Source organism: Sinohyriopsis cumingii, chromosome 19 (assembly GCF_028554795.1).
Source record: "Sinohyriopsis cumingii isolate HCF-2022 chromosome 19, ASM2855479v2, whole genome shotgun sequence".
Lineage (NCBI taxonomy): Eukaryota > Metazoa > Mollusca > Bivalvia > Unionida > Unionidae > Sinohyriopsis > Sinohyriopsis cumingii.
In genome coordinates this window covers 31,477,427-31,491,960 of record NC_142979.1, presented here as the reverse complement: position 1 = coordinate 31,491,960, position 14,534 = coordinate 31,477,427, and the positions used below count along the sequence as shown (strand labels likewise).

The 14,534-nt window shown below is 33.5% G+C and overlaps 1 protein-coding gene across 1 annotated transcript in view; it reads right to left on the bottom strand.

Moving 5' to 3' along the window:
* The window catches only part of LOC149775382 (uncharacterized), a 39,633-nt gene that overhangs the window by 13,086 nt on the left and 12,013 nt on the right, over positions 1 to 14,534 (bottom strand). Inside the window, exons 2-3 of the mRNA XM_089943439.1 lie at positions 14,355 to 14,505; positions 8,504 to 8,608 (exon numbers count right to left, since the gene is read on the bottom strand). Of these exons, the coding sequence (XP_089799565.1) occupies positions 8,504 to 8,608; positions 14,355 to 14,492 (243 nt within the window). The 5' untranslated portion in view covers positions 14,493 to 14,505. The remainder of the gene's footprint in view (positions 1 to 8,503; positions 8,609 to 14,354; positions 14,506 to 14,534) is intronic.

The following is a 14,534-nucleotide window of genomic DNA, read 5'->3' as shown; positions in this document are numbered from 1 at the left end:
TGAACTTTGAATATATCAAAAGGTACAATATCATCGGCCACAGCCAAGAACAGGAACAAAGCCTAGGAAAAGAACGGACCATGATAAGTACATTAATAAGACCACACACCACTTTAACAAGCAAATTTTTAAAGGTATTAAAGCAAATTGTTAAGGTATTAAATGCCCATTATTTTTACAGGCCTATACAGTTGTTTTCAAGAACTTTTCAAATCCTTCAAAAAGTTATCAACAAGGATTTAAACTTCCACTTTTACTTTGTTTAACACTGCAAAAGTAGAATGAACAAAAAAAATCAGCAAACAACTACTGGCAATATTGTATGCCATTTTTTGATCCACCAGTTTTATCAGGTATTTTCTAAAATAAATTTAAGACCTTTTGGAGAAATATTAAAAAGTTTTCATCATATTAGAGCAGCTTACAAAGATAAAACCAGTTTTTAAAAAAGGCAACCCCTCAAAATTCAAGAAGTTTTAATAATTTTATAATAATTTAATGTCCCCTGATAAACCCAATTTTTCCATGAATATTCATGGCTGGCCCTTTGGGTTTAATATGTTAGAAATACTGTCATTAAAGATGGCCTCCAGCTTCCCAATCTCATTACCTTTAATTTAACATTTTCATCTGAAAAATGTTGCATGTGTACCAAAAAGCTGATTTAAAAGGATTTACAATGTGCAAGTCTCAATCCAACACATAAATTCATAAACATTTTAATGCAAATGGTTATGTAATGCATACATGCCTCACCCCCAAAGAGGTTTAAGCATAGTTATTGCTATTATATGTGGCAAAAAAGTGTAATTTGGGAGTAAAAAGTGTAATCTATATATTACATGCCAAAATTACAGCAACTATGAAAAAGATATGTTTAGTTTTGTTACAAACATGGATCTGCAGTGGTCAAAATTTTTGTTGTTGTTATATGGTTTAATGCCATTTTTCAGCACAAGATAGGCTATACATGGCAGCCAGTATTAATGGTGGAGGAAGAACCCAGGAAAACCCCAGAAAGAACCACTGACCCATGAGAAGCTACCGGCAAGCTTTCTCAAATACCCACATTGGCTGAGCCCGAGACTCGAACCCATGCAGACAGAGGTGAGATGGCAGTGATCCATAATGGTGAGTGCTTTAGACCACTTGGCAACTCGGGGTCCCCAATTTTTTTTTAACAAAGAGTAAAATCCATATGGATTAGAACTAAAATTCTTTATATTCAGCACTCACTGTTTAACTAATCTATATGTTTAACTTTCTCTAATGATCATAAACTGGAATTCTGAGATGAACATGATCAGAGTCCTGTATTATATTAATCTCATATTCTTCTTTTAAAGTTTGTAAAGTGGTGTTAATTTGTCATTTTTTCTGATCTGACATGTTCTGAATGTTTGAAAAGATCAATCTGCTCTAACATTTTCCATCATATAGTATCCACACCTCACACCATAAAGCATTTCGCTTTACATCTGGCACCATCTTCTTCAAAAGTATATACTGGTCTGCTACCTAACTTGCTTATCAATATAATAAATCTGTGAGGCAAATTTATTTGAAGAAACAAGTCTGTTAGGTGAAAAAAAAGCATAATGGTTGGCATGTATGTTTAATGTTCCAAAGTGGCGGTAAAATTAATTTTAAATTTTCATTGGTTAAGTATACACGTTCGTCATAGAACAGAAAAAGAAAATTTCTTTAATAAGCTGTCCTAATGCATCCCAATCCTAAAAAAAAAAGTATTAATTAGACACACAATTCAAGCTACATGGATTAAGAAACAGCAGAAACTTTCAAATAATTAAAACATCAATAATTACTAGCCCTAGATAAATTATTACGTTACTTAAAAACATTTCACAAATTTGAAATCATGGATAAGAAAACTACCATAGCTATAAACATTAGAAAACACATTTCCCCCTTTTTGTCCATGTTAACATTTCCCTGACTGAGGGTATGAAATTTCCCAATCATAAAATTCCCCAACTCTTCTACGACTTTCCTGAAAACTGAAAATTCCTACCCTTTTTCTGACCTGTGAGCATTCTGCAAGGACATAATCCAAAAGCTGGAGTGAAAAACTTTAATATCCCATCATTGGTTAGAACGTGTCATATCAGAGTATAGGAAGAAAGCAGAATTTGTGACTATATAAGATTCAAAATTTCAAGTAAACTGGACAAAGGCACATTAAAGATGTCTGCCTGTACTAAGCTATGTATCTATGGTTGGTTTCAAGAAATGCTCTTACTGGTTTAGAAAGCAAAGTTGTGGTTTACTGTCATAATGATGAATGTCATACATTGAAATTGTGGCATTTAGTGGCAGTACTGCAAAAGTCCCTGTAAAGGTCAAGCACAAATTAAGGTCATGGGTGGCACTGAAACCCAAGTCTGAAACCCATCAACAAAGAAGGAGAAGCTGTCCATCTCTCTGTTTCGAAAACTTTTGGACAGACTGGTAGATCAGTAGATTATATATATAAGTCATACAAAAACAAGAAATTCCAAGGAATTATGTCTTGCCAGTATCCCTGCTTGATACAGATATTTTACCTTTAAAATGACCATGACCTTCCATGTGGCTCAGATTGAGTGTATGGATATCAAAGGGTATACCATCTTAATTAGAGTCCAAGTATGAAAACAATCACTCCATAAGTGTGACCACAAAGAAAAAAATTAACCAACAAAAGACTCAAGTGGACACAATATTGCTCATCTGACTGACATCTGTCAAACATTCAAATGCAAGAGCAGTAGGCAAAGAAATTAGGGTCAGTTGTCTGCTTTCTCTTGCAATTCCTTCAGTGCTGCTGATTCTATATGTTATGAAAATAAATGTTTCAAGGTTTTTCAAGTTTCTTTCTGACCATCCACATGTGATCCCACATCAGTATAATTTTCTAACAAAAGACCCATACACCAGGACACTTTAGTCAAATTCTGTTCAGCATTTTTTTCGTAAATGAAGTTTTGCAAATAATTTTTTTATAATTTTAGTAACAGCAGCCATATTTGATTGTGGAATGGAATCTTCTGTTTAAACCTGAAAGGCATCCATGACATCCATGTTTTGGGGATAGAGGAAGTGTGGGGGTACATGGAGCCAGTAGGACAATGCATATTGATTGTACTGTCCATGTATGACAGTATTCCCTCTAATGGTTTGGAAATTGTGACCACACAAAACTTTAACCTAAAATTAACCACGATTTTTAATGACCTTAACATGAGCAAGAGTGATGTCATGTGGAGATGAAAGAGCAAATGCTTAATGATTACATGGTCTAAGTATGAGGGCTATCCAATGAATCGAAACCTTCCCCACAATATTGTGTGCAGATGAAAGACCAAATGCTTAATGATTACAGGGTCTAAGTATGAGGGCTATTCAATTAATCCAAACCTTCCCCAATGTTGTGTGCAGATGAAAGACCAAGTGCTTAATGATTACAGGGTCTAAGTATGAGGGCTATTCAATTAATCCAAACCTTCTCCAATGTTGTGTGCAGATGAAAGACCAAGTGCTTAATGATTACAGGGTCTAAGTATAAGGGCTATTCAATTAATCCAAACCTTCCCCAATGTTGTGTGCAGATTAAAGACCAAGTGCTTAATAATTACAGGGTCTAAGTATGAGAGCTATTCAATTAATCCAAACCTTCCCCAAATGTTGTGTGGAGATGAAAGACCAAGTGCTTAATGATTACAGGGTCTAAGTATGAGGGCTATTCAATTAATCCAAACCTTCCCCAATGTTGTGTACAGATGAAAGACCAAATGTTTAATGATTACAGGGTCTAAGTATGACGGCTATTCAATTAATCCAAACCTTCCCCAATGTTGTGTGCAGATGAAAGACCAAATGCTTAATGATTACAGGGTCTAAGTATGAGGGCTATTCAATTAATCCAAACCTTCCCCAATGTTGATGCTGCTGCCACAGCAGTTGGTATAAGTGACTATATATGTCTCTCCTATTCTAAAGCAGCCAAAACAGAAACTAATATGCTGAAAAAAGGCAAACAAACAACCTATATTCAAAAGGAATCACAGGGACAAAGGACATAATCCGTCACTGTCAGCGATCTCCCCATATATTTTTGATAGCATGGACATATACACATGTTATCATTATAAAATGTTTTAACAAATGCGCATTATCGTCATAAAAGTGAAACAATTGACGTCAATGATATAAAAGAGAAGTACATATATTTACATAGTATTCATAGAAAGATTTCGTAGATGTCTGTAACCAAACTATACAACAGATTTGCTTAGCTGTCTGTAATTATCATCTGCTGTTGAAATCTGAGGTGATAATGAAACGTCTGTACCCCATTATCACTCAATACTCTGATGCACACATCCAGTTATTTTTCTCCAAGATTGCCATTCACGCTTTCATCAAACCAAAACACAAATGTGTTCCATTTGATTTTCTACTCTAAAAGAGGTGAAAGATGTGGTGCTATACCAAAGGTAAGAAGGTATGCTAAATTGTGTTCCCCATATGAATGCTGTTTGGCAGTGGCACTGTCTGGAAACATGATCTTAAAATGTCTGAAATGTCTTTACAAAAATGAAAACTGAATAAGGTTGTGACAACTTTTTGAGTCCACAAAATTTCTGCTTTTAAATATCTTATGCATTTGTGGTGAAACTACTCAAACTTGTCAAATTCAGGCCAATGGTCAAATTCAGGCCAATGCTTGATATGTTGGCACAGTGGCAGTAGCTAGCTCCCTAGTAATAGACTCTGGATGTAAATAAACTATGTAATTAAAACAGCATGTCAACCTGAATTTATTAAAACCAAATCTTTATTTCCACTTGCATGACTGTTCAATGCTGACTCTTCCATTGCCAAAATATCAATGTGCTTTTCAGTGGGAAAGCAGTATGCTTTGTTAGCACTTTTTCAAAGCTAATCTATCATATTCCTTCCTTTCAAGCCATGTTTCATGAAAGTAACAAGAACTCCATTTATAGTGATGGTTCATGATTAATCAATTGCTTTGTTTTATTTTTTCACCTGCTGTAAACAAGCACACAGTACACCCTTTATGAACTAAAAACTGTACTCCCAGAATGCACAAGACCACTTACATGCAATTAGCAGATGACACGTTCAGTCATGGTCCACTAAAAACTCTGAATGCCAATTATTTTTCATATTATGAACAGTACAGCAAATGAAATGTATAAACATATGTTTCAGATATTATATATTATATTTTGTTCCAATTTTCATAAAATTCAAGTATGTTCAAGGACATGGAAAACAATTTCAAAACTCAAGGACATTCAAGGTGTGTATAAACAATGTTAATGTTTCATGGAAATTTCCATTAAGCTGACTTTCATCCTGCTTCTCAAATTGTGTCTTTGGTTTTTTGTTAAGTTTGCTTACCATATTTGCTGGCCTATAAGTCAATGCGGAGTATAAATCGAATGAGCGAATTTGGCAAATTTTGTATCCTTCATACATATATAAGTTGATATTGAGTATAAGACAAGGCCAGATCAATACCATGGAATCGTCTTTTTCACTTTGTTCCTCACAGCATCGTGAATTTTATCTATCCGTAACTCAGTAAACTTTCTGGTCCGGATCAATAAATGTAACTAAAAGTACCTAATTTGTTTCACAAAAAGTATTTTAAATGTATTATGTACTTTTAGCCCCATATAATGACAATGACCTGAAAATTTATTGAGTTACAGATAGGATGAAATTTGCATTTCTGTGTGGAATTAAACTATAATAACTTCTGGTTTCCTAAATATTAAAAGTATCAATGTATGCTATTTCAGATTACCAGCAATAGGGAAACAGTATCATTGATGCTAAAATGCTTTTTCCACATTTTTTGCAAAGGGGGGGGGGGGAGAGAGAGAAGCATATGCATTCCCTCGCATTTTTCTTCTTGCACTCATGAACAAAGTAAACTATGGCCCGATATATAAGTAAATGAGAGAGAGAGAGAGAGATTCCAGGTCTTTGTGCGTTTTTTCTTCACCTTACTGCCCATTTAACTGAAGCTTTTGTCAATGAGAGAAAAAATTATTAATTAAAATAGTAAATGTAAACTATGAAAATACATACCATACTCATTCAAGGTTTGAATATTCACAACAGTTATATCCACAGACTCAATTTTCTAAGTTAAATCCCAAGAATGACCATTGTGCACGCCTAATTTCAGACCTGCCAACCCTGATGAGTCTGTCTCAGTAAAGCAGATGATTTTTTCCGTACATTTGACCAGTTTTCAGTAAGGTGAAACAAAATTTCATAAACTGCTATTGTAAAGCTGGAAAACATAACTAAAACTTCACTATTCAAAAAATTGCATCGAAGATAAATGTTATGTTCAACTGAAAAAATTTCTTACCACTAGTACAGTTGGACAAACTTTAATTCCAAACTCTATGCAGCTCAATGGCTTGTTACTATCTCTCAACTTTACATAATTCATTTCCTTTTCACATCACGGTGGCAATCATATCTCCCACCATGAGACATACTCAAATTGGCAAGTGATGTCCAATAAACTAACTGTATACCTTCCAACTTTTATTCACAAGAATCTGAAAATTTCTTTTTATTCTTCTGTGTTGATTATTAACACAGCTCAAGAGGCTTATTTTCCCTTTCATCTTAAACATGCATTGCTTGCTGGATGCCATTTTAAAAAAAGATTCTATAATAACAGTTTGATCATGCAGACGCTTTGCATGAACAAATAGGTGCAGTTTAAAGCATCTGAGGTGATGCTGTAAAGTTAGTCTGGTTACCTACCTAATTTCACTATTTCTAATATGAAACCCAGAACCAAATCAAACACGGATGAACATATTATCTGGACCTGTCAGTGATGATTATTTTTCCATAGTTTATGCTTTTATGCCTAAGTCCGTATTTTAAGGGTAAATTTTGTAAGACTTACGGAAAAATCGTAAGAGTTGGCAGGTCTGTAATTTTCTTTGCAAGTATAATGACCTCTCCATTCCCAGCAAATAAGATTATTTTTTTCAAGTGCATGTATTCTTCCTGTACTTAGGCGGCAATTGGTTTTTTATCTTTGCTCATGCTAGATGTTACTTTAAATTGCTTTCAGTCCTATTGGCAAGTTTAAAAGATGTCACAGGATGAGAAATTTACATGAGTAACACCTGGCATTTCCTTTCATTATGTGGTACCATATTCATAATACCCATGGTTAGCCTCATTTCTGTATTGGTAGCCTCACTAATCTGATCTGGTCTGCCAAATCTTGACATCAAACAGGTGTTAACTCTGGAAAACCTGACTACAGTGGTAGAATATTTAATTAGCATGTACATACCACCACAAAGCCACACAAATGGAGAACAATGGAAGTGATATCTAAAACAAGAGAGGACTGCTTACCTAACTTGTACATAACTATGATAACAGTCGTCAAGTAAGTGAACAATAAAAGATTACTGTACAATCATACATACATCTCTCTCTCTCTCAAATAATGGGGCAAAATTTTTTTCTGATCATGAGGTGCAGTAAGAAAATTGTGAAGCAATATCTGTCTCTGTCATGGTTATTCAACTTCTAACTTTTAAATTCTAATGCACCCGTATCAAATTTGAACAACGTATATTACAAACATATATTACTAATAATGCTGCTTTAGCACAATTACACCTGATATAAGTTAATTTTATGATTTTGCGATCTGGATGAAAATATCCATATATAGGTCAATTCAGAGTATAAGATGAAGCAAAGATTTTCTGGTTAAAAAGGTATCATCGTATAGGCTGGCAAATACGGTATAATGGAATTAATCATTCCATATCTTAACATCAATCTTACAGGAATTAGTCTAAGTTGTGTTTCAGTTCAAATTTGAGATGATTTATTTATTAAATTAGTCACTGGAATTACAAAGTGCCCTTTGATTTTTGGACATAATCATTATTTTGGGATTGCTGTGAATTCATTAAAGGTCATTTTGGATTATACCATTGTGATACATCAAGACTGTAAACACATCACCACATTCCAGGCTACTGACACAGCTGCACATTCAAAATTAGACTTCATTCGGATCACCACTGTAATTCATTTAGAACTCGTATTTATGGACTTGTGATAGAACGTTTAGGACTATTTGGGATTTAATTCACAATACTGATGTTCTTTTCAAATTTTCACTTTGTATTCTTGAGAAATAAATTATTTGCTGAATTTTACAAAACCTGTTGGTTTTCATGCTTTTTCTGTTACTTAGTTTAACACTAGATTCATGACAAGAAGGCCTTGACTAGTTTTACAGAGAATACACAACATCTTTCCGTACTAAGTTATACTGTGTTAGGAAAAATGACAAAATACCAATGCCACAAGAAAATATTCATCATATTTAGAATTTATCACAGTCTTAATTCAAAGTTACAGTGTCTTCCAGTTTTACTATGCAAAATATCATACGTATTATACAAACTTTTAAAAATGACAGAAATCCAGCATTTTCCATATCTTGCTTTTTCTTCCTCCTCAGAATTCTGCGATAAACTTCTGGATTTGCATCTAGGTATTCTGTGAGAGCCTGCAAAAGAGAACAAATTTTGTCATTTTGTGAAGCACAACTACTAAGCTCAAGATAAGAATTAAACAACTTGGATATTTTTCAACCTGGTTTGAAACTAAATGGATTTTAAAAAATTTGACAGGGCATTTTGGAAATATGGCAAAACAAAAAATTATGATATCAAATTGAGTTATCATGAAGATGTTTATCATACCTCGTAGACAGCATAAAACAGCTTGTAGACCAAAGCTAATTTAGGATACACACGATTATATGGCTCTGTTTGAGTTAGTGTCCTTACTGATATCAAGTACTATCATTTTAAATATGCACGAAACATAGTTGATCAAATGTGCCTTAAAAAACATGGGCTATGCTTATGGCAGAAGAAAAAAAAAAGCTTTGTGTTGAATGTAGAAAATAACTTTCTTGCATAATTTACATGCATTAAAAATTTCTCTGTGTATTTGTACTCAGTTTGTTGAGAATAAAATATGCTGCTTATGAAGATCTCTAACATCTAAAATATATTTTAATATTTAAGTTGTTGTGTATATATTGGAAAAAGCCAGATCAACAACAGCTGATGCGTACTTAGACCCATATTTTTGCACACTTCAATTTACTAATCTTCACAAATTAAAGCATAAGAATTAATAAACTGGATATTTTAATCCCTATTTTGGAATTAATTGCATTTTTAAAAATCTGATGCAGTATTGTATAAAGACAAAAGAAAAGAAAAAATGCATGCCAAAAGACTGAGTTTTAATCATCAAGATGTAAATCATGCCTTTGGAATGCATCTAAATCGCTTGACAACCAAGACTAGCTCAGGATGCATTTTGTTATTTATATGACTCTGAATAGGTGTTTTCACAATGATCAAGTACCATCTTTTCAAATGTACATGGAACATCTTGAACTTCAACATATAGCAGTGTGCTATCAGACAACATGGACTATGCTTTCAACAGAAGCAATATGCTGAAAACTCAGGTCCAAATGCTTAAAGTGGTAATATTTTTGCACAATTTAATTGTCAACATAAAATATCCAAATATCTATTGATACCTTCATTAGAAAATTAAGTTGGATTTTTGTGTGAATGAAGTAAAATCTGAAAGAAAATGTTTCTTTATTTCAAGATTTAAAAAGGGATTATTGTAAAAGCTACTAAATGGTGAGCAGATCCTTTGATAGCTCCACAGATGTGTCTGGACTGGCTTTTCACTTTCGAGTTTCCTTCTGTGATCTTGATATTTACTTATATACCCATTGCATTACATTCAACTGTGATTTGCAGAATTAAGATAAACAGGACAATGTACACATTCATGTCAATATATAAACTTCATTTTAAATTTGTAGAACTAATTTATACTTCCTGCGTTCTTTTCTTTCTAATAATTTGCAATGACTTATTTTAAATATGAGTTTGTGTGCATGTGTCATGGTGCAAAAGCATTCCGAAATGCACACATGCATACTTGAACAGTATACTCTTATTAATAAAATATAAATGGTGGGCATGAGAAGTGTCAGATAAACCCAACTGTTGAATAAACATTTCTTTCTTTGAACAGTTTTTAAAAAATTAAATTTGTTCCAAAAAAACAATACATCCACTGTCAGGATAGCTGCCCTGTTGTGCAAACAGACTATTTAAAAGCTAAACTCACTTATGAAAACAGATTTTGAAATGAACTTGTGCATTTCCCAGATATGTTGTCCCCAGCTATAGTACAAGTCATACATGTCATTTGGGTGTTCAGAACAGACTTTTTCAGTAACAGGTGTCATTGGTTAGAATTTAATGCAGATATCTTTAAATGGCAATTATTCACTTTAATTGGATCTTCAAACAGCCATATTCCTTTAGAAGGTCATTATTCACATGTCAGAAGAAATACAATAGCTATTCTAACAGAAGCCCCAGATGCAGTGCAATTTCCAAAGGAGAGGGGTGTGTGTTTATTAAGGACTATTAGCATTATTACCATCATCCCAAAAATCCTGCAGAAAAAGAGTCTAAAAAAAGACCTGGACCCCAGCAACAAACTCAGAGCCACTGATAGGCTTCGCATTTGGCAACAAATGTAGAAGAATTTTGAAAGTGGCACTTTTTTTTACTGACTGGCGAAAGTTGCTGGCAACAAATTTTTATAAAGTAAATTTTTAATTTTTCATTGATTTAAGTGACTCAGGCCACTTAATACCCGTTTTTACTATCTGTGGCAGCCAGTGGATCATGTCAGTAAATGATGAATAAGACGTTATTCGAACATGATTGCAGCTAACTGCAAGCTGTCAGCCGGTTTTGAGAAGCAATTAAATGTGATTAGTAGGAAATAAGGAATGACCAGGGGTTACTCTATTTTTGAAAAGGTTGGCAAAAAGATTTGGTGTCATTTGCATGTGTTGTTAATTTATGTTAATTGCAAACTGTGAGTGCGAGATATGTTTGGAACTGTGTTTTAGGGATTATTTACTTAGATAACACGTTTTTGTGGTCTGAACTTAACTGAGTAACACATGATGCCATTACAAGGATGCCAGTTGTCAACTCTAAAGGGCCAGGGTCGCTTATATCAATGAAAAATTAAATAAATAAACTCAATAAAAAAGTCTGTGTATCAAACACAAAGAATATGGCTAATTTAGCTCTGCAAAAGAAAGATTTATATCCAGCTACATCTGAGACAGCTACCAGGTTACTTGTTGCCTTTATTTCTACATACAGACTGTGAGAGGGGGTTTAGTAGCCACAATCTGCCATCAAAACTTAGGAAATTCTATGGGTATATCTACTCTGAAAAATTTAATGAGAATTTCTATTAATGGGGCCAGTGTTGAGAATTTTGATTTCAGGAAGGCATTTAAGAAATAGTCGGGGAAAAAAAATGAGGCGGATATTGATGAAGTGTCAGTGACACTCTTGATAAAGACTAAGCAGCATTTTGTATTATCATTCTTGCTTTTCATATGCTATACACTGAACTTCATATGTATATAATGGTATTGTTATGTTTATTAATAATTATTCTTGTGCTTTGAAATGTAATAAAACATGTAAAAACTTTTATATATAAAGTCCCTGCATCATGGCATACAATAGCTTCTTTGGCTGAAAAGGGGCTCCAAATTTTTTTTATAGTGAATTTGATGGCACAAAGAAAAATATTTCCAAGGAAGACCCTGCAAACTAGTTATATTTAATCTCCATGTGTGTAACAGCTAATCCGGTGCTGAAATTCCACTTGCTTTCACTGATGTACACATACCTGTCAAAATTTCAAAAGCCAAGTAGGGAGACTGAATGATTTTTTTTTGAAAGGGAGATTGGGACCTAAAACTGGTAGGTTTTTCACAGTATTTTATAAACCTAGTTTTCAATAAATATTGACCGATCTTCCGGGTCCAATCCGCGTGAAATTCTCAAAAGATGTGCAGTTTCTCCCTGTAAAGTGCATTATTTTTTCCCCAGGACATGCCCTCTTTTCATATTCTGGCCAGCTGTGGCATTAACAGTTAATCCTGATCATTGCAATTATCTTGTCAAAAGGACTGGACCTCTGACATAATTCAAAGAAATCATGTTCTACAGTGAATGTTATGTAAGCACCAGCAATTGATTGGCGAATAAATAATGCACTATTTTGTTGTAACTAGCGGTACCTAAATACGCAGTCTCAAGCTACATGTACCATACATGAGACAACTTATTTTCCCATGTTTTATATCCCTTTTATAGTCTCAACTCAAAAGGCCTTTAACATCATTTACTAAATGACATATTTATTCTGAATAATTTTTTGAGGGTAAATAAGCTGTCTGGTATGTTTCTCCATTCCATCTTTTAATTTAATAATGGTAATTAACGTTCGTAAATATGGTACAATAATGCCAGGTGTTCACTCGTGTAAGTTTCATTGGTGCAAATGGAGATGCTGATCATTCTTGGGACTGAAACTAATTGCTGACAATTTTGTTGTTGTGCTTTATTTTCTGAATATAGTATTGTTGTAAGGTTAGAAACATTCAAAAATTGACTTGATTAATGTTTAAATTCTATTTACTCAAGAAAAATGTAACAATTGGGAGTTCTCTGCAAAAATCGGGAGATAATATGAAATCAGGAGGTAGGCATGGAACACCCCCCCCCCAAAAAAATGGGAGTTTTTGTTTCCTGGTGGGAGAGTTAACAGGTATGTGTACATCACTGTTTGACTGAAAATGTTCATAAATTAAGTTGTTTTGATTTTTCTAACAGTCATTGGATTACTCATGTACTGTTTTAATTATCTGGATTACCACAATGGATATTCATGGATATTTATGCCTCAATAAGGTAGGAATTTCTTTTTTGTAGAGAAAGGTAGGAGGGTGTTTTTATTAGAAAAGGGGCTCCTATTAGAATAACTATGGTACTTACAGCATAATCAGTGGTAAATAATTATAACATTTTTTATGGTTAACCTAAAGGTGTGATCCAGTATAAACTGGACTGAATATTGTGTGTTATAATGTCACAATGAAAGCAGTATGCATTGAAAACAAACACATGCAACCTTGCATTTGTTACGATAGACCTGAATTTATCTTTTCTTGAACCAGTTTAGTACTTGGGTACCATTGTAATCATAAGTATGTAGTAATCAATAATTTTTGTCTGCAAGTTTCTTGACGGCATGTAAGGTGCACAACATTCAGCTCTCAGCATTGAAAAGGCTTTGTTTACACTATTTTAATATTAAATTTTAAATAAAATTTACTTGAATTTGAGAAAATGAACTTACATCACCTGTATGACTTTCACTATAGTAGAATAATTCAAACAATCAGAATTGCTTTGAGCCAACTCTAGTTATCTTTACACCAGATATATTTAAATGGACATCACTGTCATATTGCCAAAGAAGTGGGCATTACAAACCCCAAAACTCTAACATTCTTAAAGAAGAAAAAAGCCATGATGCTTCAAGTTTTATGATTCTTTACATATGAATAGGAAATAGAGAATTGTAAGTTTTTCAGAGTGAGTTTTTACAACAAAGTTGCTTCAAAACATAAGTTAACAAAAACTAGTAGTTTCTTAGAATATTTATGCTTAAATTATACTGTATAATGTAATAAATTACACATTGTTACAATATCAGCTGCATATGAACACATGACATGAAATCAAAGTACAGATCTTTTGGACACACCAATCTAGGTGATTCAGTTACCTCTGTCTCTGATATGTACCTTTCGTCTATTGCCAGGGTCAAGTTGAAGAAAATTTATTTAAAAATTTTGCATCACATTAACTCTACTTTTTAATGTTACAAATATCTACAGTGAAGGAGCCAAAGGATGTCACTCATTTTATGAAAAATACATCCACTGAACTTGTGCATGCACAAATCACAGTTTGTAGTGTAGAGATATTTGAGCTTTGGAATACTGTAAATTAGAAAATAATATTAGTTTTAAAAAATCCTTCATGACAGGGAAACTGGATTTAGGAGGTAGTGGATGTACTCCTAGCATGTTATAAATGGTTTAACATACCTGAAGAAGAAGTAAGCAAGACCTGGACCTGAATGTCATGCCCATGAACAAATCTTAAAACAAAACCTTAACAAACTGCAGCCACTGTAACAAAACTGGTTACAATTTTTAGCTTCCCACTAACATTGGCTCAACAAAAATAATCCCTATCTCATTATAATAATGAAAATATTATTGCAATGATAATGACAATTATTTGTGATTTGACCTTTAATGCATTTTCTGTTTCTATTGATGTTTCCTCTTCAAACTGTTCTTTCGTCATCTGACAGCAGTACGTCTTTGTCATTTTGTTGGCATCATCAAATTCATCACTGTTTTCAACAGTATAAAAAGCCTGCTCCATGTTTTGAATGGTTCTGTAAAGAAGAAATGTTTAAATTTAGCA